This window comes from Stigmatopora nigra, chromosome 7, assembly GCF_051989575.1.
Source record: "Stigmatopora nigra isolate UIUO_SnigA chromosome 7, RoL_Snig_1.1, whole genome shotgun sequence".
Classification (NCBI taxonomy): Eukaryota; Metazoa; Chordata; class Actinopteri; order Syngnathiformes; family Syngnathidae; genus Stigmatopora; species Stigmatopora nigra.
In genome coordinates, this window is record NC_135514.1 from 3,456,332 (window position 1) to 3,482,661 (window position 26,330).

The window sequence follows — 26,330 nt, forward strand, 5'->3', positions numbered from 1 at the left end:
ATTTACAGTAGCTCTTTCGGAGCCATTTTTGTTAGACTGATGAATTTTAACTTTGGTACACGAATTCCTGCAATTTAGCTGTGCTTCATTTTTCAACTTAGCATCTACAGTCGAATAGAAAGCACTCATCTCATGTCATTTTCTGAACCGCTTTATCCTCATTAGGGTCACTGGGGAGTGCTGGAGCCTAACCCAGCTAACTCCGGGCCAGAGGCCGTGGACACCCTGAATTGGTGGACAATCTTCCACACTCACACCCATACCGAGGGGCAATTTAGAGTGTCCAATCAGCCTACCATGCATGTTTTTGGAATGTAGGAGGAAACCGGACTACCAGGAGTAAACGCATGCAAACTCCACACAGGTGGACGTGACTTGGATTTGAACCCAGGACCCCAGATCCGTGAGGCTGACACGCTAACCCAGAGGTGAGCAAACTTTTCGGCCTGGGGGCCACATTGACTTTAAAAATGTGACAGATGGTTCAGCACAAGATACGATGCATATAAAAAACTGCATCAGTTAACAGTACATATGAAACAAGCAGAAAAATTAAATTAAAAAGTATAAAATACAAAGTAAAGTAAAAAGGAATGTATTCAAAAATATTAAAATGTAATTTAAAAAAGATAGAGGGGCTGTAAAACACGAAAAACAAATAAGAGTGGACAGAGCTACTGCCACTGGCTTCCGCGTGACGGCGCCATCTTGGGGAAAAAAACATTATTTGGACAACGTCGAAGGGCCAAATTAAAAATCCTGGCGGGCCAAATGTGGCCCGCGGGACGTAGCTTGCCCATGTCTGCGCTGACCACGTTACACAGGGCCGCCCATAGAAAGCACTGTCGAAACAAAATGTCTAAAGAACAGTGGGGTTGACTAACACTGACTATTCAAGGACTGAATGCTAACGATACATGATAATTTCAGTATGCCAGGATGCCTTCTATTGTGGGCAGTGCTTCTTTAAATTCCTAATCCATCCTTTGTACTGATTCATACTGATTCTGTTGACCTTGACTAGTAGGAGAAATTTCTAGTATTTTTGTTCGACTTTTTTGTTCAAACATTGAAAAAAACATGCTTATATAAGGAATCTTTCTGTCTAAAGAATTGTGGTAATATAAATATGAATTTCCATCCTTCAATTAATGATGTACGGTACATATTGCACTTTGATGTCACATAAGTAAAAATGAAAAAAAATCCTACATGATTTTTTTAAATTCAAATATGTAATACAGCAGCTCCAGAAGGTTATTGGTTTAGTCTAAGCCAAGAGAACAGTTCCAAATATCTGAATATTCTAAGACATACTTCATTCAGTGGATTCAAATACTGTTTATGGACTCCCAAATGCCGATCGTAGATGTTGAACAGGTGACAATTTGGATAGCAATTTAAAAAAAATGGCACCGTCTGTGGTTGGCAGACTGATTAATATTACAATTATATATATCATAAAATCTCCTGTTTAAAAGGGAACACTTGTGTATGTTCTTTTTCCATGTCTAAAATAAGAAAATATATGGAACATTCTTACTTCCAAACAATAAGTGACTTCACTTTCGATTACTTTGAATTGTTTGAAATGCTGTGATCAGTTTGTTGATTTTAAATGAGTTAAACGATCTCTTAGGCTGTGGCCTTCTTTGAGGGAAAAAAATATTATCCAAGTAAAAATTTCCAGTAAGAAATCCCACAGTTTGATGAGAGTGAGCCTGCTAAGAACAAAACGTAACTGAAATGTTCAATTTGACGTCAAACACTAACTTTTTATTTCCTTATTGGTTCCATCCTAAGGTGGGGGAGAATAAAGAAAAAATAATTGGTCATTTTGAGGTACAAGGAAAGATATTCTTTGTTGTAAATCTGCATATGAGGTAGAGCCATACATTATAATGAATAATACATCCATATCTCATTCATAGCCACGGGTGGTAGGGATTAGATAAAGCGCCATAAATAAGCTTCAAAGCTCGCCGTATGCCATTTTGTTACACCTCACCATGGCGGCTTTGCTTTAATCACAAACTTAGCCTTAGCCGGTACGGCCCTTTTGTTTTGATTGCTGGTGTCGCCATTAGTGTGGGGTGGTAGCGTCTGTACACACACCGTCATTTACCCAATTAACACAGGACTCACACTGGGAGTCAACAGAGAACAAAGCTCAGGAAAGGTTTGCTTCTTACTGATTCCTGCCATTACAATGACTGAACAAAAATAAAGACATTTGCACAGGCCATTGGAAGGTTTCTTTGAAAGATCTACTTGCTGTACAGGAAATTACATCTGTTTGATAGAAATAGCATTGTTTTTATTTATTTCTGTTAAATTATAAAGCTAGAAAGTCAATCGTTGCTTGGGATATCATTTCTGTAATTTATAACTCCACAATTAATTTTAAATCAAAGCAGCCAGGTTTGAAACAATTAGTTTTCCTAGTATAATACAAATATTAATGTAATATATACATATATATGGATGTTTATATATGTTGATATTTATATTATACTAGGAAAGTCATTGTTTCAAACCTGGATGCTTTGATTTGATGAATATATATATATATATATATATATATATATATATATATATATATATATATATATATATATATATATATATATATATATATATATATATATATATATATATATATATATATATATATATATATATATATATATATATATATATATATATATATATATATATATATATATATATATATATATATATATATATATATATATATATATATATATATATATATATATATATATATATATATATATATATATATATATATATATATATATATATATATATACACATATATATCATTAGAAAGTAGTGTAGTGCTTAAAAGGGTTGTTTCTCATTCATTGTTTCTATTGGACTTGCGCTTTTATTGTGTTTGAGAACAGGATTTTTTTCAAGCAATTCCAGTTTTATTGCTGGTTGATATTTTCAGTTGCTTGTGGCAGAATGTAGCCTTATTTCATGCTGCGACAAGCGTCATAATATAATGTTGTCAGGCAACACAAGTGTTGTGATGTTGGTTGGTGCGTGCTGTGGTCTGACTACAATTCAGATTATCACACTGCTCGCCTGTGGGTTATTGGACATTTTGGCAACAAAGATGGAGTTTTGCTGTGTGTGGATCCCTCGTTCCTCACCACCATTGCTATTGTCCTGCTGGGATGACTATTTTGATTCTAACGACGATCAAAATTGTCCAAGTGAGTGGGGCTACGCTCTTTTCTCATGCATAATATGCTTTTTTTTTTGTATTCTCGGAACAGCGAAAACCTATAATTACGATTGACACCTTGTTGGCCGGATACAATATTGCTCCACAGAGCGACATGGTCATGGGAAAGAAGCAGATGGGCCAGTTTTAGTACAGTGTGAATTGGACAATTGGAAGTCAAGATCAAGTGTTTAGTGGTCAGCCAATGCGAAGCATTAAATATCAATCTAGAGGATTAAAGGTCATTTATCCAGTCAACTATTTGGTTCAACTCTCAATAAAAAATCAAGTATGATTCGTCAAAATCCATTTTATATATATATATATATTTTTTATATTTGGGAGGCACCTATTTTTCAAGCATATAGTTTCAATCCAAAGCCTACAAACCGAACATTTGCAGTGAATCATTTAATGTAAGCATCATTGTGTGGAGTTTGCATTTTCTTCCCAGGCTTGCAGGGGTTTTCTCCAGGTATTGTGCATTTGGCTGGCCACCGATTCAAGGTGTCCTCTGCCTGGTGCCCGTAGTTAGCTGGGATAGGCTCCCGCACGATCTTTGTGAGTATAAGCAGTTTGGCAAATTATTGAATATTTCAACTGAAATGGTCAGAATTTTTCTTATTAGAAATTTAACGTGCATTTGTTCCTAAAATAACTTGAGGTTGGGAACATTCCAGCAACCGTGGACTAAAAAACTCCTTTTGTGTGGTCAAAAGCATTGCAGGATCCAAAGAGAACTTATTGTATAATTCACTTACATGAGCAGACACTTGTTGCATTATCACATGATATAAGTTTTTACAATTTCAAACTTTATCATTTCTAACCGACTCCTGGTGGAGTTCTCAAACAACTTGCATTCTAATGTGAATAAATTGGAACTCATTTCTGTCACCAACACCCAATGGCTCACTTGGCAAGGAAAGGCATGTTCTATCACATTTGACTGTGGCAACATGATTTTATTTTTAGGATTTTTTTTCAAAGGACAATTGCTTGTAAGAATTTTAGAAAGCAAGCCAGCAAGCAAACTTTATGTAGCACTTTTCACAAAGAGCACTCACACAGAGCTTTTCATGTATCACATTCACTCGGACATTCTTATAATCAATGGGGTGTCTGCTATGCATGGAGCTACCAGGCCCACTGGGAGCAAAAACAGAATAAAATGTTTTATTTAAATATTCATTCAATCATGTTCAATGCCATTTGTCCTTGCCCGGGTTGCAGGGTAATGGAACGTATTCCAACTGACTTTGGGTGAGAGATCCGTGACACCAGGGGCTCTCTAGCCACATGTGGCTTCCGACCAAAATGAATGCGGCTCTCTGCTTCTCATAATATTTGGTATATATTGTGGCTCTTTGCCTCATTTCAAGTTTCTCTTATTTTTATTCTCTCTTAAAACAAACAAAAATTAATCAAAGCCAATTAAAAACATAATAAGGGGAAAAAGTGTTATGGTGAATAATATGGTTTTAATATGGTTAGCAGGTCACTGCGTGGTGTGGCTTATTGACTCTCACAGTTTAAAATGTTTGCTCTTTGTGTCTAACTTGATTGCCACCCCTGAAAGACACCTTAGACCGGTCGCCAGTCAGTCACAGACACTCAAAAACCGACAACTATTCCCACTCACAATCACACAGCCATGCAGAGGGAATCAATTCTACACGAACCACACTAAAGTCAAGTGAAAAAAACACTGCAAAAGTACCTCAGCTTTTCTTTATCGCTACAAATATGTTGGGCTGGTAGGCAATTGTTTTGCAAGTCTGTTTCACAATTCTGAGATCGAGGTTTTCAGATTTGCAAAATGACAGAATAAAAAGTTGAAATGAAAACTATATTTACATTCACAGTTCTGGTGTTGAGGGTTCTATCCCAGGTCGGTCCTTAATGTGTGGAGTTTGCATTTTCTCCTTGGGTTTGGGCATTTTTTCTCCGGGTACACCAGTTTCTTCCTAAAAACACGCAGAACGATTGACTGGCCACCGATTCAGGGTGTCTTCCGATCCGGTGCCCGTAGATAGCTGGGATAGGCTCTAGCACTTCCCGCAACCCTTGTGAGGATAAGTGGTATGAAAATGAATGAATATATCATATACTGTTTTGGTTCCCACGGGGGTCTTAATATGGAAATTATTTAAGTTAACCTGCATAGTTGTCTTTTACATAAAGTGGATGGTATTTGTTTCCTTAGAGACTGACAAAAAGGGTAAAAAGTGTTCTTGAATTTACTCGATATTTGTCAAAAGTTTTGTGTCCCCCAGAATTTACAGGAGTTTCGGCTATAGATCTCTATTTTTCACGTTTGTCTTGCATGGGTCCAGTAAGTTGTAATTTATCAGTCCATATGTGCACGTAGACATCCTTTGAAGTAAATTGCTGCATGCGTGTAAGGAGACATATACTGTACCTTTATGAAATGTCTGGGGAGGTAGAGAAAGATGTTGTATTGAGCAAAAGCTAGCCACAGTGATTGAACTGGTCTATTAAAACAACCTTTGTTTATGTTACACAGAAGGCGAAAAAGAACAAGGCTGACAGAGCACAGACTGGATGTCAATCTGAGTGAGTAGTTGTGCTGTTTGATTATGGTTTTTTTCTTGAAATTGAGTTTCTCATTACTGTGCTAGACCACACAGAGGAGTGAAGCGGAGCAACAGTGTCTGAGCCCAGGGGCCCCAGGAACCACAGGGGTCCCTACTTTGATGGAAGCCTGAGTGAGCATCATTAGAACAGATAACATGATGGGGTCAAAAATATGTAAACCCCAAGCAAAGCTCAAACTGCTAAACAACTAAAGTTTCACACAGTTTCTACTGTGACTTCTATTTATATGAAAACATGTTTAACTTGCCAGTGAAACTACATAACCTGAACTATCAACATAATGTCCGTGTAATCGGCAAAGAAGAAAAATGGATTGAGAACAAGAAAGTGTTGCACTGTAGAATATCTCAATCCAGTTAAAAAAGAGGGCTAACTGATAATGTGAGCCATTTATCGTTTTTACAAAAGTTCAATCCTTGATGAATTAAAAAGAACTGCAAGGTCCTCTGTTTTTGGCACAATAAAAAAAATTGGAGTTGCGTTTAAAATATTTAATAAAGGGACTGGAGCTTTTAAGGACACTGGCATATGCTAATAAGACCAATAGGAGCAAACTATTCTCACAGCAAGGAGAAGGAACAATTGTGCTCTAAACCATCTCTAGCCGTCAAAGGTCAACCATATTTTTGGAATATCATAGCAGTGGACCGACACTAAATCTGTCCAAAGAATAGGGAGGGTACCAAAGAGAAAGAGTGGCCAATAAAATTTGGTGGCTGCCTAATTACAACACTATATATAAGTGGGAGGATGTAGAAGGATTTTAATATTTCATCGTGTGGCTTTATGCAAGTTGCTGTCAAGTTAGAATATGCCACCGGAAGAACATTTGTGAGGTCAGTATTTCACATTTTATAAGTTTGTCATTAGAAGAAAGGACTCAACCAATCATAGCTCAAAGTTTCAGTACCTCTAAATGGAAATTAATTTAACAATATCACCAACTAATTATTCTAAAAAGCATTAGTCACATAATTACTAAGTCTTCACAATGAACCATGCAGGAATTTGATATAATGATTTTGGATGATGAAGACTCTTACACAGTACCTTACTTGCCTGAATTCTACGTCTTACACTCCAAAACAATGGTGAGGCCTGTCACAGCCGCAATCCACAAATAAGGCTGACATATGGGGTTAGGATGAGAGCATGTTTTTATTCCTAAAATTCAGTTTGCACAAAATGCCAGGTATTGACAGAATGCCACAATTTAGTAGTTTTTTTGTTACTATTGCTTATTTTACTTCCTAGTTAATCAAAATTTAAAATGATTGATTAGTATGGCTAATGAATGGTGAGAATGAACTCCAGTGTCTATACCAGGGGAAGGGAACCTATGGCTCGGTACCCATATGTGGCTCTTTTGATAGGTGTATATGGCTCTCCGCTAACCTGCGTGGTAAAATATGGGTATCGCTGGTGAGAGACCTAAGTCCCGAACGCACCAATGGGAGCATCATGCTGGAACTGTGGCGCTGACATGATCCTAGCGCCTTAAAATAAAATTTCTTCATTAGACTTCTGCATGCATACTCTCATTGATACTCATTGATTAGCAACAGCTCAAAATGTTCTCAAAATAATTCAGACACTTTTTAAAATTATTTTCAAAGTGTTGAAATGATGAATAAATGCACACATTTTCATGTATTTTTACTTTTAAATTCTTAGTGTGACTTTCAAGGAATACAGTTTGAAAATAGGAATTGTTTATGGCTCGTTTCGTCAAAAAGGTTCCCGACCCCTGATCTATACCTTTGTCTATATCCTTTCTAAATTATAATGTTAAATTAAAATGTGTGTAGTTGCTAGTATTGTGCGTTATATTGTTATCCTTAGATTAATCCTCCTTTTTACCAATTCACCGTCAAGAATTAAGAACTGAAGTGCCGTAAGGTATGTGCTGACTGTAAAGTAAACCATCAATACATGAGTTTATTTTCAAACATAAGGCGCACCTGTCTCATTAGTGCATAGATGTGCTGATTTTGTATAATAATTGTAATTATTGTTGCAATAATTATCTTTTTTTATGTTTTTATTCATGAATGTGTCTTGTGCACTTGACTGAAGCAGTATAATTATGCCCCAACAAATTAAGTTCTAGGTCATTAAGCACCTTAAATACGGCAATTGAAAAAAAACTAAAATGCTCATTTTCCAAATCAGTACTTTACATTCTTAAAACACAAAGGATGAAATGAAAAAGTATTGTGATTAACGTATTTTATACTCAAGAAATAACATCTATAGTACATTTTATATAAGTGCTACTGCGACACCTGTCAAATATTTCAATGAAAAATTCTAGATAATCATCTATTAAATCCTTAATATTGAGTGTTTTTACAGATTGTAATTCCAATTGACTTAATCCTTCCAAAATGAGTATCAATTGAATGGCAAACAAGTGCCAGCAACTATAGTTTGTGTACGTGTGTTTGCGTGCATGTTGGGGGTCTTGGAAGACTTCTCTATTTCTCCTTCTTCCTCTCTGGGTGTGTGTGTGTGTGTGTGTTCCCGGTCGGTGATGAGCCCCTGTCTCTGACATGATGCTGCTCTGTTAAGGTCAAGCCCTACAGAATGTCAGGGATGATGACACGCAATGAAAGGTTTGATCTAATCCCTCCATTTCCTCTCTTTCCCCCGGATCCCTCCACCCCGGACCCCCACCCCCACGCTTTTCAGCCCACTCACTCACAAGCTCAAAAGACAGACATATACCAGCCTTCACCTACCGTCTCCGTCAAGACTCGTTGTGGGTGTTTGTATAAATAGTGTCAAGGCAGGCCATCCCACTCGTGGGACCGAATCAGAAACGTTTTCAAGACACTGCGTATTTGTCTGTGTGTTGAGCCAGTTTTATAACAACGCTGTCCAACACTTTTGACGCTATTCTATTCTCGCTCACTATAATCAAAGTGTTCAGATTAATAGAATTTTGGATGTAATTTTTCATACACATATTTTATTCTGATAGGACTCTCGTTATGACAACTAAGTGATAAATATTCCATGTCCAAGGTGGTCCAACGACTGGCTGTGGACCAAGTTAACGTTGTGTTCCGCCTTTTGCCCTGAGTCAGCTGAGATAAGCTCCGGCACCCTGCCACCCTGGCAAGGATAAGTGACGATGAAAATGGATGGATGTACGGCCAATGTGTTTGATACCTTTGTGAGTGTCTCAAATTCCAGGCATTTTAAAACCGCATTTTTTCCAATAAATACACTGTAATGCAGTCGATAGCAGCGTAAAATTTGTGATATAAAAATCAATTAATCTCTTTTCTCAACTTTGTTAGGGTAACAGGGAAAGTAGAGCGAATGCCAGTGTTCTATTGATACACCTAGTACTACTTGTTGCCATCTTATAGTACAAAGGTAGGGAACCTATGGCTCAGGAGCCACATGTGGGTTTTTTTATGGTAGCATCTGGCTCTCCGCTAACCTGTGAGCTAAAATACGGAAACCGCTGGTGACAGGGCTGAGATACTACGTCTAGAGCTGCTTTAATCTTTTCTTGCATTAAACTTCGGAATGCATACTCATTGATTAGCAACTGCATAAGAAGAGTTTTTCCACTTTAAAAGTTGTGAAATTACAAAAAAATGCACCTATTTACATGTATTATGACTTTTAAATTTGGAGTATTGCTCCCACAGAATAACATTAGAAAATATGAATTGTTTGTGCCTCTCTTCGTCAAAAAGGTTCCCGACCCCGTTATAGTAGAACACAATAACAAATCATTGCAGATTTGTTAACCAGCCACCCAAAATGCCACTTTTGAAAAAAACGACATGTGCTTTTCAAAATGCACGTGACTCAAAGAGTAATCATATAATGAACCTAAAACAAACAACCTTGGCAAATAAAAGATCGCCACAGGCTACAACATCTGCCAAGATCTACTTTAGTCTATTTTCCCCCCCAGTAGCTGCCCTGTACACTGGACAAAGTAAAGAAAGAATGCTCACCATTCAAGATGTCTGCCTTCCTCTGTGCCTGCTCAAGCTGTCATTTATCCTCTCACCTCTGTGGATTGCGTCTGGAACCGTGGAAGGCTGGTGGAGATGGAAAGAGCAGAGGGAAAGAAGGGAAATGAAGGATTATACGAAGAAGCAGCAGCACTTGACGATAACTGGTTGAGATTACTGCCTTAGGGGTACAGCAGTGGCTGTGATTTTGATACTGCGCCCCCAGCTAAACGCTGAAGGCCGCCTTGCCTGGAGGAGTCTGCTTTCACCCACAGGCAGTCAAAGATTGTTTTCTTACCATCCTCTCCTCCACCACCACCCCTCCGACACCTGTCATCTCCAATGTCAAACTTCCACTTGGAAACGAAGACAATGCAAAGAATAAACAAAAGAGGTATGTGAGTGTGTGTGTGTGTGTGTGTCTTTTTCTTTGCTTGTTTGTTTTAAATGGCAAACTCTGCATACATATATTTGAAGCACCTTCATAATGAAAGAAAATGAAATAATGAAAATTCACATTAAAAATTTACCGGCCAAAATAATCTGAGAATTATCAGTTCACATGTACACATTTAATGAAAGAATTAGCATCAGTTCAAAATATTATATATACACATATTTTTATACATATACATATTTTTGTATGTTGAGGTGTTTTCTTATTGTGATAATTTTCATCAATTTCCTATTGTATATATATATATATATATATATATATATATATATATATATATATATATATATATATATATATATATATATATATATATATATATATATATATATATATATATATATATATATATATATATATATATATATATATATATACAATAGGAAATTGATGAAAATTAACACAATAAGAAAACACCTCAACATACAAAAATATGTTATGAATGTATACTTTCCCAACGACCCTTGTGAAGATAGCCGGTTCAGAAAATGAATGAATTAATATATATTTTCTTTCTTTCTGACAAATAGCAAATCAAAATGTGTGATGCTTTAGTTGGGGGCGGGGATGATGTCTGTCAGAAACGCAAAATAATTTGAATATTAGCTTTACTATTAACCCATTCCTCCTATAAAATGTGTGGCCATTTATGATGTTTAAACCAATGAGAATGCCAAGAAAAGACTCCCTGAATGTCTCATTTGTTTCATTTTTTAGTAACAATGGAACTGAAAATCACATGCTCACTTCCCTTAACAGCAAATGTATTTCCATTTATTTATTTATTTATTTTTTCTTTAGGGAAAACCTGAAACTAAATTCAGAAATCATCAATTCTATGATTCCGGCTGATTGAAATGTTTTGATTCCTTCTGATGCCCTTAAAAATATTCAACATAAAATGATGTGCAGCAATACTTAAATATACAGTGAATAAATAAGTATAAACTGTTTGTTGTTGGACTTAATAATACTTATTAACTTATTAATAAAAATAGAACTGACATTGGGGCAATTCAATAACTTTATTAAAGATTTAGGTTTAAGGTTAAGCCACCTTGAGCAAAGACAACAAATTGAAGTAAATAAATTGAGTAAATAAGTTAATCATGGTGGTGAAATCTTCCATGCAGTCGCACAAGTTGACGTGACATTGGCAAGCTCACCAGGCGGTGTTGTCGCAGCCAATGGGGGGCAGAGGACATAACTGAGAGTAATGGCTTCTACATGTCATCAAAGTCACATGGATAACAACACATTGCCATGTTTCCTCTGCTCTCCTTTTCTCTGTTTTAATTCCTTCTGTTTGTTTGTTTGTTGACCTTGCTGTGTCACCTGACCTTCCTTCATCCGGGGCCATGAAAGGAGGAGGGTTGGGGGACAATGGCATTTCATCACTGAGAAGAAGAAAAAAATGCCACATACAAAATGTCCCCCCTCCCCTAAGATACATTTATTCCAAAATACGTGCGTGTCCTGATGGTTCTTTCGCACCACTGCCAAGGAAGTGTCACAGTATTGTGACAACTTCAGCGACTGCAGAGACGATGGGTGACCCACGGCCGATGGAGGGGATGTCTGGGGGTTGTGCGCAGTCCCCCACCCACCCTGACAGATGTCATCTACCTCCTCCATGGGCACCTTCTGTTTCCTGTTCACCTTTTTCCATCCTGCAGCGTTAGGGCTCCTGTCTTTATCTCGTCAAAGTACGCGCACACACTTAAGTACACAAAATGGAAGGGAGGGAGTCTATTCGAAACCACCATGGATTTTTGGTTTTTGTTGTTGTTGTTGTTGTGTTTGGATTGACATTCTTAACATTATCCACAATGAATATTTCCCACTTAAAAGAACATCTTGAGTGCACAGCTGCACAGCCATATCCTTCCAGGCAGTGTTTTTGACAAAAGCGCGACATTGGCTTGATGCTTCCATTTTATTCAGTTCATCTGTTTACACTGAATCTTTTAATTTATTGATGTGTTTAAATACTTGTCTTAATAGACAGTCTGTCTGTGTTCGCTGGCGTTCGTTTCGACTTCTCAAGGGTCGTTTCCCGTTATTTACCAAAGGATTTTCGCTGAGAACAGTTGGTATTTTAGTTTTAGCACACCCCACTCAAAACCTGTTTGCACAGATTCTCTCATCATCGTTCAGAGCAATTTGACAGAAACACTTCAAAAATATGTGATTGTGCCTTATTGTCTTATATCAAACATGCCGCCTTCCCACTCTTGAATAACAAGTCCAACTACGCAAAAAAGCTAACGGTATTAAATTTCCATAAACCTTCTGCTGGCTGCCTCCTTGCAGACATTGTGCATCATCCACTCCAAATGCTCTCCTCGATGGATATGTGCAGACTAAATCAGATCATGGCACTAGATAATGTTCACATCTCACTCCGAAATAGTTACAAGGGTACGAGGCAAGGGGGATCTTGTGACTAAACCATCAGTCATGCTGACATTTGGCACGAGTGATGGATATTCTAATTTCCATTTTCTATACAGGTAGAAAGGATGGATGAGTATTACTGGTTGGCAAGGTGATTTGAACTAAACAAAGACAAGAGGCCTCCGGCTTCATTGTACAGTGACAAGAGTCGTTTTAGTCAGCTTTGACCACGATTGTCTGCATGTGGGACCCGATTCAAGACAAATGAGCAAGTGCGGAGTAAACATCAGCAGATGACAAAAGGTGTTGCTAACACAACAATTGGCTTCGTTCCGATGGGACCTGTGACAGGTTGTACAGTCACTTCGATGATGGTCGTTGACAACCTCACCTCATTTTCACACAACCTGTTTCTCACATTTTGTCATTGTCACCACCTCCATAATTATTTCTTTACTTTCACTCCACTTCAAACTGCAGAACTACAATTTATTTACAACAGCAAGCTCCTGAGGCCAACTCCTCCTCCAATGCTTTTCCATCAAACTCTTCAAAGGCAGAGTTGTGTCAGTGATGTGTTTGATGAAATCCACTGACAAATCAGCGCTGGGGGCTTGTTCCACTCACCAAAAGCTTGAACTTTCTCTGCTTAAAAGCAGTTTCACATTGGTGGGCTTAACTCTGGCCACCACTGCAATAATACACCATTTGGGTATATATTGTACATATTTCTATCGCAAAAAAATGGCCGAATGGATTGTAAATAAAAACATTTGCAATGCTTTTTATTGCATTGACAAGCCACAGCAAAATAACCATGTATAATTATAAAATATTATATCGGTTTCACGGCCTTGTGATGCTCTGTTAGAATCAAACACCCACAAGAATAAGTAGCGTTAAATTAATAACACTGTGACAATCATAAATTATTTTGACACAACTTTGTTTTTACAGTTGGATATTTGCCTGTGGTCTAGCATCAAAGCCGATCAGTGCATGTTTAACAGTAGAAGAGATTTGGGATTTCTTGCCACATTATACTCGGATTTATGGCTTTAAACTGCACTCAGCTCTTTTGCTGGGCAGCAGCCACAAAGCATTTGCTTTGTGATTTCCAGTTCATCCTTTCACAGTGACACTGGACACGAGCATACATAAAGCATTCTGCACTTGAGACTTTTCACAAGACTGAGATCTCTCTTCCATCTCCGTCCTCCTGCCTCTCTTTCACAAACCCCATTTTATATCTCACTCTCCCTCCCTCCTCCCCCTACCGTGTCCAAAGCTGTCCACCCAGCCATCTGTCATGTAATGTTTATGAGCCCTTTTGCTTTTGTGTCTTGATGACCACTGTCACAGTGAGCTACCCATTACCGATGCGACCTGATGAACGATGTTAGCCAGACGTAGCTGACACCCTTGTGTCCTTGGCCACAGAGAACGCTGTCTGGCTAGCCTTCTCGGCCTGTAAAGAATGAGGACAGGCGGACCTGGGGGAACGGGACTGAGGACCTGTCCATTATCCTGTGGACAGGATGCTCATATTTCTCTCTTCCTCACAGCACTGCCTCTCATTTCCTCTTTATGCGGCCAATAGAACTTGAGGTGCCGGTCAGCAAGGCAACAACGAGGATACAGTCATTAATAGCAAAAGTGTTGAATGGTGTCCTTACCTCTAACCTTAATGCATATCTACATCACTGCAGATGCAGTCGATGGACGCTAACCCCCAGCCGAGGCTGCATCAAGAGTTGACAAAGGGTTAATATAGGTGTGAAAATGATAAATGTGGTGTGCGACTGTTTGTTTGCATCTTTTATCAGGTTATGCAGACGGCTAATAGAATTATTATTTTTTTAATCATAGCGTATGCATTTCACATGAAATTGTATGATATTTTTCCAGCTGTGTTGTGTCGAAGCTTTTGCCCCTGGCCGTGACCATACTAGCATTCTATGTATTGTTTCCAGAGATAAAGGTGTATAGTATTTTAGAGTTTGAAATCTTGTTACAGGCTTCATTTACTATATTTATATTCTTTATACTTAATGTTGACATGATTCCTATCGCCTTTACATGGTTATTTAGAAATATGTAAATGGTGTACAAATAGAAATCTTGTTTTTCCTTCATTAACAAGAACACACTTCAATAATGTACCCTAATTGAATCATTTTAAATTACTTCAAATTAGGTTGACATTCAGTATATCTGTAAATCTTTTCTATCTACCTTTCTGAATGACGTATTTATATATTGTAGTAATGATGTATATACTATAACATATTATATAAATCATTACTACAATGTAGAAATACTACATATACTATATATAATATACTATATTATAGTATATAAATCATTGCTACATTATATAAATACTTTTCATCAGAGAGCTAGAAAGAAGAGATTTGCAGATATACTGAATGACAATGAACTTCATTTGAATTCATTTAAAATGATTCAGTTAGGGTACATTATCAACATGTGTTGTTAAGGATGGCAAAACAAGATTTCTATTTTTACACCGTCATTTACATATTTTAAAAAACCCTGTAAATGCAATAATATTATAGTAACTATATTATGGGATCACGACAACGCCTACCATGTTACAACTTTAGTATGTCTTGGGGCGATTGTTGTTTTGTGCTTTTGAGTTTTAGACAATCCAGTGATAACTGCATTACATTTTCTATACCTGTTTTCTTTTTGTTAAGGTTTTGGTCAGCTCAAACCTATTCCACTAGACTTGGTTTACGAAATGAAGGGCAAATGTAAAAATAGGAGCTAAAGTAAGTGTATAAGTTTTTGTGTATCTTAGAGCAGGGGCCTTCTCATATTCAGATTTTAGCAGGCCTCTGTTTTGTTTTTATTTTATCATTAATTTTTGGGATGATCTGCATGATTTATGTCAACACACTTGATAATATTGTAAATTCAAAATCAACTTATTATACACAGATGTTTAATTTGTAAGTAAAATGTATTGGTCATTTTATAGTTGTGGAAAAATATATAGAATGTACAGTGTTCCCTCGCTACTTCGCGGTTCAGCTATCGCGGACTCAGAGCTTCGCGGATTTTTTTGGGAAAAAAAATACAAATATTACATTGAAACAACATATTTTACAGGTTTTTTGTTACAACACATTTTAAAAGCCTTACTATACATGGTTATTTAAATAAAAAAAATCCCTTACTATACTTGGTCATTTCTAAGAAAAAAAGCCTTACTATACATTGTATAGTAAGGCTTTTCTATCTTAAAAATGACCAAGTAATATAATGGAATTTTATTGAAAAATGACCATGTATAGTAAGGCTTTTTTTCTTTAAAATGACCAAGTATAGTAAAGGATTTTTTCTTAAAAAATGACTATATAAAGTAAGGTTTTTAAAAAAAAAATATCACCATGTATAATATGGCTTTGTTTTTAAAATGACCATGTATAATAAGGCTCTTTTTTAAAGACCTTTCTATACATTTGTAGTCAAGACCTTCCTATAATGAACAGAGTAAAGTGTGACTGATTTGTGGTGTAGAGGTTAACTCGCGTGATTCCCATGTGAGTGGCTGGGGTTCGATTCCCAGATGGGAAACATTTTCCCTTCGTTGTTTCTATATAGTTGTAGTCAAGTTCTTCCATTAATGACAAAAGAAAGTGTGGCCAAATTGTGGCATAGAGGTTAAGTCACTTGACTACCATGTAGGAGACCTGGATTCAAATCCCGGTTGGGACACATTTTCACTTAGTTGTTTCTGTGTTCTTGCAATCAAGACACTCAAATGATTATGAAGGAAAGTGTAGGTACTTGGTGAGGTAGTGGTTAACTCATTGGACTCCTGTCTGGGAGGCCTGGGTTCAAATCCCACTTGGGACACATTTTCACTTAGTTGTTTTTGTGTTCTTGCAATCAAGACACTCAAATGATTATGAAGGAAATTGTAGGTACTTGGTGGTGTAGTGGTTAACTCATTGGACTCCTGTCTGGGAGACCTGGGTTCAAATCCCGCTTGGGACACATTTTCACTTAGTTGTTTTTGTGTTCTTACAATCAAGAGACTCAAATGATTACAAAGAGAAGTGTAACCACTTGATAGCGCAGAGGTTAGTGCACCGGCTTTCCGTGTGGGAGACCTGGGTTCGAATCCCGGTTGGGACACTTTTTCACTTAGTTGTTTCTGTGGATTTCTTGTAAAGACACTCAAATGATTACAGAGAAAAGTGTAGTCACTTGGTTGGCGCAGAGGTTAGATCACAGGACTCCCGTCTGGGAGACCTGGGTTCGATTCCCGCTGCCTTCGTTTGGCTGATCACTACACCATGTAGGTCAGTAAATGGAATAAGAAAAAAAAAGAATAACCTTTTTAATTTATATTAAACACTTAGTCATATTTTTCAGTAAAAGGTATTATTCCGAACTGCCTTCGGCAGTTCGGAAGACAGTTGGAGGGGCCACTTTATGTCGCGTTCTCGAGTCGGCCTTCGGCCGACTCTCGACCGCTGGTCAGTCCTCGACCGGGAAGCGAACTAGGGTCGCTCCGACCGAAGGCGAGTGAGCAACCCACTACACCAACTCGTGCCCCACTTATACATGGGTGTTGAAACGTTTTATCCAAGGAAATGGGGTGAAACACTTAGTCATTTTTTTTGACTAAATGATTCATCCACCACTGAATACTTATTCAGTTAGAAACTTAGCCCTTAGAACGTATTCTTTTAACTGAATAATATTTGAAAAATCTTTGCAGTCACTGGGATTTGAACCCAGGACAACAGGGGTGGGAGACTGATGACGTATCCACTAGGCCACCACCCTCTGAGAAAATTTGGTAGTATCTGCAGTTTTACCTCTTTCATTTACCTGAACAATAGTGGGAAAATCTTTGCAAGCACGAGGACTTGAACCCAGGACCACAAAGGTGGCAGACTGATGACTTATCCACTGGGCCACCACCCTCTAAGAAAATTTGGTAGTATCTGTAGTTTTACCTCTTTCATTTACCTGAATAATAGTGGGAAAATCTTTGCAAGCACTAGGACTTGAACCCAGGACCACAGAGGTGCAAGACCAATGACTTAACCACTGAACCACCACCCTCTGAGAGCATCTGGTAGTATCTGCAGTTTTACCTCATTCATTCACCTGAAAATAGTGGGAAAATCTTTGCAAGCACTAGGACTTGAACCCAAGACCAAAGAGGTGGAAGACTGATGACTGATCCACTGGGCCACCACTCTACAAGATTATGCAGTAGTATTTGTTGTTTTGTCTCTTTCCACTCCCAGCTCATACTTAGTACTTTACAGTACCCTCAAGTGGGAAAAGTTAGGTAAGCAGAGCAAAGCAGGATTTCTTACAATATCATTTTATTCCAAAATCCATATCACTCTCTAAGCACTCTATAACTTTTTTTTGTGTCACTCATTTGACAAATCTTGCTTGCACCTTTAATCATATGATGATTTTTCTGTTTATTTCTGTTTTTACCTTTACATTTTGAGAAAGTCTTCAAAATTGTAATTTTTTTTTCCTGCACACAATGCACCTTGCTATATTAAACTTTAGTTTTGTGGTCGTTGAGGAGTCAATAAATGCGTATGATCCCCTTTCATTCTTATTTGAAATTGTCGAATGTCACTGTCCTCTTTAATTTTCAATTTAAGTGTTTAAAAAAAAACTATTCAGGAGGCCCGGTAGCGCGAGTGGTTATCGCGTTGGCCTCGCACCTCTGGGGTCCTGGTTTCCAATCCAGGTCACGTCCACCTGTGTGGAGTTTGCATGTTCTCCCCAGGCCTGTGTGGGTTTTTTCCAAGTACTCTGGTTTCCTCCCACATTCAGTGGCGAACTACATCTGCAATACATTTTATAAATTAACACCTTTCTAACTATTAATCATCGTTTCACATTATATCCATATATATTTGTATAGAAATGTCTATTTCGTGATACAGTTCGTGTACTTAATCTCAATAGATTTTGATAGGTGTTCCTACTTCGAATTTAAATTATTCCAAGCATCAATAAAAAAATGTGTTTGAAACCCCCCAAATCAATGTTTATTGATTAACTTTAGTGAACGCTCTGCAAGAACAGGCTTTTATAACAGATGAATTCTTCACACAATCAGTTCATCGCTACTATATATCAGACCATGCACACAACTCCCTCTTCTGTGCCTGCTAACGCCACCAATGATTTCTTAAGCATATCAGTCATAATTGTATATGTCAAAAGTGTCACGTGTTTGAAGGCTGTCGATTTCCCCAGAAGCGATTTGGGTCTTTTTTAGTGGGTACTTTACATGGCAGCAACTAGCACAACCCTGACAAAAAGCCAATGACTTGCGAACCCTTCTATCCAACACCCCAATCACTGAATAGAGATTTTAAAAAATGACACTTTCTTGCAAATATAATCAGAGGAATGTGATTCAGTTATTTTGCCTTCTTGTAAATACTTACACAAATGGCACTGTTCCATACTGTCTGCATTTTTCCACTTATGCTGAACAGCTGATGTGAAAGTACGTGGAGTAAAAGGAAAAAGCATTGGATGTGCAAGCATTGGCCTCAATAAATACATCCCCAATCACTCTGTCATCCAAACCTCACTAGCTTCTGCAGAGCTTAATAAATGACCTTAATAGGCTGAGAGATGGGCTCTCTTTAAAAAGTCTGAAATATTCCATTTAGATCTTCTTGTCTCTGTCACATGAGCACACACACACAGGCACACTTGTGAATGAAGCCATCTCCTTACCTTTACTCACAGTTCCTGGGTCTGCTGTGGCTAATTAGTTGAGTGGGGTTTTAGGTTTGGTAATTAGACAGAGGCAAGAGTGACGGGGGCTGTGGGAGTTGGGGAGTTGAGGGTGTCTGACTGACTTGTAGGGAAAGAAACTGGACTGTCTGGCAGCACCAACAGTCAGCCAATGTCCCTTAGGTATCTGGCGGTCCACACAACAGCGATGATGTCTTTGTTTCATGCCACATGTTACAGCATGCAGAGACCTGAGTAGAAAAATAAATAAATACATGTAATGAAGAGAGAAAGCTCTTCCTTTTTGGATTTAACATTATTACTAGCATAATTGCAAATGAGGAAAATAATTCATTCAACTTTCTATTTTATGAACCAGCGCAGACCACCACCATAGATAGTCTTTATTTGACCTCATGATTAAGTTCATTCAATTTTTTCTTGGTTTGAATTATAATAGCATACAGCTGAACTGTTGTGTTTTTTTTTTCTAACTTTTTGACTCTAAGTTCAATATGTCGCATAAATTAGACAACATGTAGTATTACTGTATGATGAACCGGTAGGCAGGCAATCGCAGGGCACAAAGAAATGGACAACCGTTCATGCTCACATTCATACGTAAGGGCAATTTAGAGTGTTCAACCAGCCTACCCAGCATGGTTAGGGGATGCAGGAGGAAACCATAGTACCCAGAGAAAACCCACGCAAGTCCACACAATGAGGATCAAACACTTGACCACACTTCTGTGAGGCTGAACGCAACCCCGGTGACCCTGTTGAGAATAAGCGTTTAAGAATATATATATTAGATTTTTTTAAACACATTTACGGTATTAGAGACACTCCCCTGAAAAGGCATTCTTTGTCTTTAATGTCTTGTTTACTCCAAAGTTCCAGGTTGCTTCCCTGTGTAGCAGGTAAAGAGTCTCTGTCTGCAACACAATCCAATTAAATAAAGAGTGTTGTCTCTCCAGATTCCTGTGTTCTCTAATTGGGGCTGTGACTGCTCACTAATCAGCCGGGGTACAGGTGGGCCCTGGAGGACGCAGAGACAAGACTTCTCCTGTTAATTGAAGAGATGCTAAACCTGGCCTCCTCATTTCCATGCAACATAGATGCAAACAATAGTCAAGCATGCTAAATTTATCTAAACATCCACGTGCATCATCTCACCTCGCTCACCTTTTGTCAGTTTTTTTCCTATCTAATAATGCTCAAGTAACCGGGGTGTTACCATGTCAGAGGTGATTGCGATAATTAAATGATCACTGTTGTGGTTTCGATCACTCCTTTTATTTTCACCTTCATTGCACCATCCAGTTGGTGGAAGACAACTTTGACTTTTTAATTATAATGTAAATGATTTCAAACATCAAATAAACAGTAATCTCAATAGCAAATTTGAATTTACACACTTCTCCCGAGTTGTTCCACATATTTGAAGCAAATTTAACAGGCTGGGTTTGTGATTTGCTGTCCCATCTGCTCAAGTATGCCAGCGTGCACAGTGGCTCACAACTGTAAAGTACATATCATTGGTTTGCAATGTGAGCGCCCACCTGGATAAGGAAATAACAGGTGCACAGTATGTTAAGACTAAGGCCATTCCTGTCATTTTTATTTAATAATTGCTATGATAAACTATTTCTTAAAAATGTTTTAAGGCCTTATGTTGAATTTACTATAAGCCCCAAGAAAATGTATTTTATAATAAACACCATTGCAAGTAAAGTACATGTCAAAGGGCAAGTAGAGCAAAACAACTCATTACAAAATAAATTTTTCTGTTTGCAATACAAACAGGCATTTTAAGTCTGTCTGCTATTTAACTGGACACATTTTTATTAGGTGCAGCTTTGGGGCATGTGAAGGCAAAGATTGATTGTGTGGACTGTGTTTCTGTCAGCTACACACAGGTAATAAAATATCAGGCACACCTGGAGCAGTATTCACTTTTGACATATCCACATAAGCCTCTAAAAGACAAACAATGAAGTCTATAAAATATTTATGGTAGATGAAGTGCTGGAGAGTGCTAAAAGCCAGCAGAGTGGGGCATCTGGTGTGAAACTGGGTGGGATTGAACATTAAACACAGCAACCATTTTGCAGCAGAAACTGTACGGTTTTAGATTTATGAATTCAAGCTATACTTTTGAATGCATGCAAAAAAAAGATTCTGACATTAAAATCTGATGTGAAATCCCCACACTGATCAGACAAAACTTAAAAACAGGGTCTTTAATTATCTAAAAAAGTGTCTTACACGTCTTGAAAGCCCTTGCAAATTTGATCTGCTAATTTGACAAAATAGTCATATTGCCAGTCATATTTCCATTGTTGATATTGTAAAGTGATAATAGTAATAATTCTTTGGTGCAAATCATTTACAGTTTACTATTAAAATTGGACTGAGGTGTCACTTCTACGACAACCTTGCCCAAATTCTTTCCTGCATACATGTAGTCCACAGCTCGGAAGACTGACTCCAGGCCAACAAACTTCCCCTCTTGAGCCAAATCCCCATAATCCACCTCGCACACCAGTTTGCCAGTGGCAAACATCTGCATCATGCTCGTCAGAGCCTCTCTGTAGTCACTGATAAAGTGAGGAAGGAAAAAACCTCGAATGCTTGCTGACTTTTGGAGCAGCTTTACGGGTACCGTTGCACCTCTGAACTGCGGGATTCCGGACGCAGACTGGTAACCGGAGATGAAGCCAATGATGATCAGTTGACCTTTATTAGCCAAAGAGTTAATGGCCAGTTCTAAGGTGCTGCCCCCGACTGATTCATAAACCACATCAATGCCTTTTGGGTACTCGGTCTTCAGGGTCTTGGCCAAATCCTCCACTTTGTAGTTAATTGGCCTGTGGCACCCGATAGACTTAAGGAAACCTGCTTTCTCGTCAGATGAGCAGGTGCCGATTACGTGACAACCTGCTTGTTGGGCAATCTGGACTGCAAACTGTCCCGTTCCTCCAGCGGCGGCTGTGACCAGAACTGTCTTGCCTTCAGCCAGGTCGCCCAGACGCTTCAAGGCAATGTACGCAGTCGCTCCGCTGACCAAGAGGGTGAGGAATTCGGGCTTCACCGAAGGGACAGGCACACTTTCCTTAGCGGGAACCACGGTGTACTCGGCAAAGGCACCATTGCTGAAGTAAGCCACAGAGTCCCCAACAGTGTATCGCGAGCTGGCACTCAGGCCGAGGCCCACCACCTCGCCGATACCCTCGAATCCAGCGTCGAAGGGAGGTCGCGCCGTCGGGTCATAACGGCCCGCTGAATAATTAATATCGGAGGCGTTGATCCCCACAAAACTGAAAGACAATGAACAAAACACATTCACGATGAAAGATGAGACAAATAGTTCACACAATGATCTGTCTCGGGATGTATTTTTTTCTGGAAATCATCTGTTTGCTTTCTCTCCTGCAGAAAGCTTCCTAATCAACTGACGGTGAATGCTTTTATCAAAACAACATGATCCATGGTATGATGATTCATAGCCTTCAGACATATGAAAAGGAAGAACTCTTAAAACATACATAGTCTTTAACACAAGGCCGACTGTTTTGTATCTGTAGCAAGATGACGGCAAACAACATGTGAGATTTGGAAAGTCAAATACAATCTTTCAGATCAATATTTGTCTTTCAGTAATGTGCATGTTGCATGTGCAGATAAACAGTCTGCAGGCAAGAGATGGGTCAAGGTGACTAAATACAATGATTAGGAAAGGTATAAAAAATGTACCAGGCAAAACTGAGAACACAAAGGTTAGACGGGGTTAAATTAGCAGAACGGACTTAATTATACAGCTTTATCACTTAGCGCTCGGAAGTTAGATTTTGTTCTTAAAACAAATTGAAAATGCAATATATAAAGGTTAAAAAACAGTCTTTTGGATGATATAAAAACAAAAATTGTCTACAAAATTGACTACAAAGTGCTGCTCTGATGTGAAATTGCAGATGATCCTCCTGACTAAAGCAACAATGAGAAAAATAATCTCGTAAATTATACTCTTCCGTTGTTTTCTCACATTGAATTCATGAATTCATTTTTAAAAAATGTTTAATCCTTTATATAGGGTTATCAGACAAGGCATGGACTCCCCACCATTTATGAAATATATCATAAGATTCACATATATTAAAGAGAAAAGATGTGAATAAATATTGTCAGCTGCTCACCCGACCTCCTTTTCCTAACATCACAGCTAAGAAACACAAGCGCGATATTACCGTGTCCAACTACCACTAAGTCTTTGATGGTCAAAGGTGTTCATTTACAAGAATATAATCACAATCCTGAAGGCTATAGTGTAATCTTCACTCAGACTGGTGAAAAACTACATTTTATTGGGCTGTAAATGCCTCAGTATAAAACCCAAGCAGACTGTGAAAGCCGTATCTAACATAAAACCTCAGGTCAAGTATGTAGATCTAGTTTTTTTTTTTAGGGGTGGAATTTTGCTTTCGGCAGGATTTACAAATTCAAACTCTATTATGTTTTGCCCTAACCTCTATAAAAGTGAATTTTGCAGAAACATGTGACAATTGCCGGGAGGCAGAGTGCCCAGTATTCTGCTCCTTTGAAAAATGGGAAAAGAAGGTGGACCACCTCGTCCATCATTTCATCTGCCGGTACCAGTCGGCCCCCCATGACTTTGTGTATGCAGGTTGGTGACGTCGACAGACGTGATGAGAAGGGGAGAGGGGGAGAGAGAGACAGAGAGAGAGAGAAAAAAAGAGAGAGATGCCGAGATGGATTGATAGACAAATGCAGAGAGGGCGGAACTTGGAATTACAGTACAGCTCTTATTCCTCACGTATTTTGCCATCTTGTGATGTGGATGATTGCTGCTTCTGGTGGACATGGCTGAATCAAGGCAAGTAAGACTAAGCCCCTTCTTTCATTTCCAACTTGTGAACACATCATCATCATAATAATAATACACACATAGTCAGACAAACACGATTGTGGTCTGTATTTGAAACGTGCAGAAATGACAACTTACCGATTTCTCACCAGTAAGTCGGCGTCCGCGGGCGTCGGCACCGGAACAGTTTGCACCGAGGCGGCTTCTCGAAAATTAGGACTCAGCTTGTTTATGACCACCTTTTTCATAGTGCTCGGTATAGAGGACCCTTTAAAATCAATGAAGTGCGCAGAGTAAGACATGTCGATGATGGGGCGCTTCGGAACCGGAAGAAGTCCAGAAAGTGAGTCGATGCCTCTCTGTCTCAAGCGGGAGAATGACAACAAAAACGCCCTCCGAGTACTTTTCGCCCACATTGGAGTGGACATTGCCCTCGAAATGTGATAAAGTTCACGGCAACTCGAGACGGCGCTTAGCCTATTCGAGGCTCGTCCTTCGCGGAGACAGCATAAGAAGGCCCCGCTCTATTCAAACGAGCTGTTTACGCTGCTTCGATCCGAACACAAACATGACGGAACCGCGTGGCGACGTTCTCGTTTGCGTATGCTAAACGTGGCCGTCCATACGTGGAGTATTTCGCATAAAATGTTTGGTTGCGGCGAGCGTCGCGGAGCAGAAGCGTCTCAAGCACGCTAGTCGGCGTCGCTGCTAGAGTCCCTCCCCCTTCCCCTTCCTCTTCTCCCCGGACACGACACTCACTTCCGAGTAGGGTGAAACAAATCAATCCTCGGTTCCCAGCACATATACTTCTCCGTTTTCGCACTAAGCGACTCATGTTTTCTGATTCAACCTAACATTACTAGGTAAAAATATCAGCCAGGTGACTGTTTCTATCTTTGGTATTTTAAAACAAGCAAATAAAAACTATATAGAACTTACCCCAGAAAAACATGGCATCCACAACATAGGCCATGTCTCCAAAGGAAATGTCCCCATATGTGGATTATTTTTTTTAGATTTCAGTGATCTCATCTCATCTCATTTTCTGAACTGCTTTATCCTCACTAGGGTCAGTGGGGGTGCTGGACACTGTCCCAGCTGATATCGTGCGAGAGGCGGGGTGACGCCCTGAATTGGTGGCCAGCCAATCGCAGGGCACGAGGAGACAAACAGCCAATCACGCTGCAAAGTGGGAGGAAAACCGGAGTACCCGGAGAAAACCTAGAGAACATGCAAACTCCACACAGGTGGACTGACCAGGATTTGAATCCAGGACCCCAGAACTGTTAGGCTGACGTGCTAACCACTCATACACTGGGCCGCCAATGATAATTATATACATTATTAATCATTGTAGTATTCTTCACCACATAGTGTTGGCACATTTGCCTCACAGTTCCAAAATTAAGAGTTCAATCCCCGAGCACTGGCCATCTTGTGTGAAGTTTGCGTATTCGCCCTGTGCGGGTTGTGTCTAGGTACTCAGATTTCCTCCCACTTGTCGAAAACATGTCTTATAGTATGATTCAACACTTCACTTTGTCCATAGTGTGTTTGATTGGTTGTTTGTCTCCATGTGCCCTGAGATTGGTTGGTGATGAATTGAGGGTGTTACCCATATTTGGATGTGATAGGCTCTAGCACCTCCAAGACCCTTGTGATAATAAGCAGCATAAAAGATAAGTGAATTATATTGTATTTTTTTTTCAAATTTCATATAAGTTAAACATTTAATACAATCATCTGGAAATACATATTAATTAAATCAGAAATGTCCTCTGATTTTGCTCACCAATATTTTTTTTTAAATTGTATTTTACCCATTTACCCACACATATACACAGATAGATTTAAGTACTGATACATATGATAAAGGATATTAATGACCTAACAAGGAAGGCTGTGTAATTTGGCTTTAAATGTCTAAAATAGAACTATAACTCGTAAAACCTCTGCTCACATGCCAGA

The 26,330-nt window shown here is 38.7% G+C and overlaps 2 protein-coding genes and 2 long non-coding RNA genes across 4 annotated transcripts in view; 2 read left to right on the top strand and 2 right to left on the bottom strand.

The window, feature by feature from the left end:
• LOC144198957 (uncharacterized) overlaps window positions 1-20,313 on the bottom strand; it is a 34,052-nt gene extending 13,739 nt beyond the window's left edge. Inside the window, exons 1-3 of the long non-coding RNA XR_013326808.1 lie at window positions 20,132-20,313; window positions 19,478-19,728; window positions 9,856-9,942 (exon numbers count right to left, since the gene is read on the bottom strand). This is a non-coding gene — a long non-coding RNA (uncharacterized LOC144198957). The remainder of the gene's footprint in view (window positions 1-9,855; window positions 9,943-19,477; window positions 19,729-20,131) is intronic.
• On the top strand, window positions 2,024-6,051 carry LOC144198961 (uncharacterized). Its single transcript, XR_013326812.1, has 3 exons — window positions 2,024-2,179; window positions 5,784-5,833; window positions 5,899-6,051. It is a non-coding gene; the product is annotated as an uncharacterized LOC144198961 (long non-coding RNA).
• Window positions 20,314-20,751: 438 nt separating the features above from the next.
• Window positions 20,752-25,077, bottom strand: LOC144198955 (prostaglandin reductase 3-like). Its single transcript, XM_077720227.1, has 2 exons — window positions 24,501-25,077; window positions 20,752-22,797 (listed from the first exon to the last, which is right to left on the bottom strand). Exons 1-2 carry the CDS (start codon window positions 24,788-24,790, stop codon window positions 21,867-21,869), a joined length of 1,221 nt encoding a protein of 406 aa, XP_077576353.1. The 5' UTR covers window positions 24,791-25,077; the 3' UTR covers window positions 20,752-21,866.
• Window positions 24,224-26,330, top strand: part of LOC144198953 (teashirt homolog 1-like) — a 38,591-nt gene continuing 36,484 nt past the window's right edge. The window contains exon 1 of the mRNA XM_077720226.1: window positions 24,224-24,371. The gene's annotated coding sequence lies outside the window, so the exon portion shown is untranslated. The remainder of the gene's footprint in view (window positions 24,372-26,330) is intronic.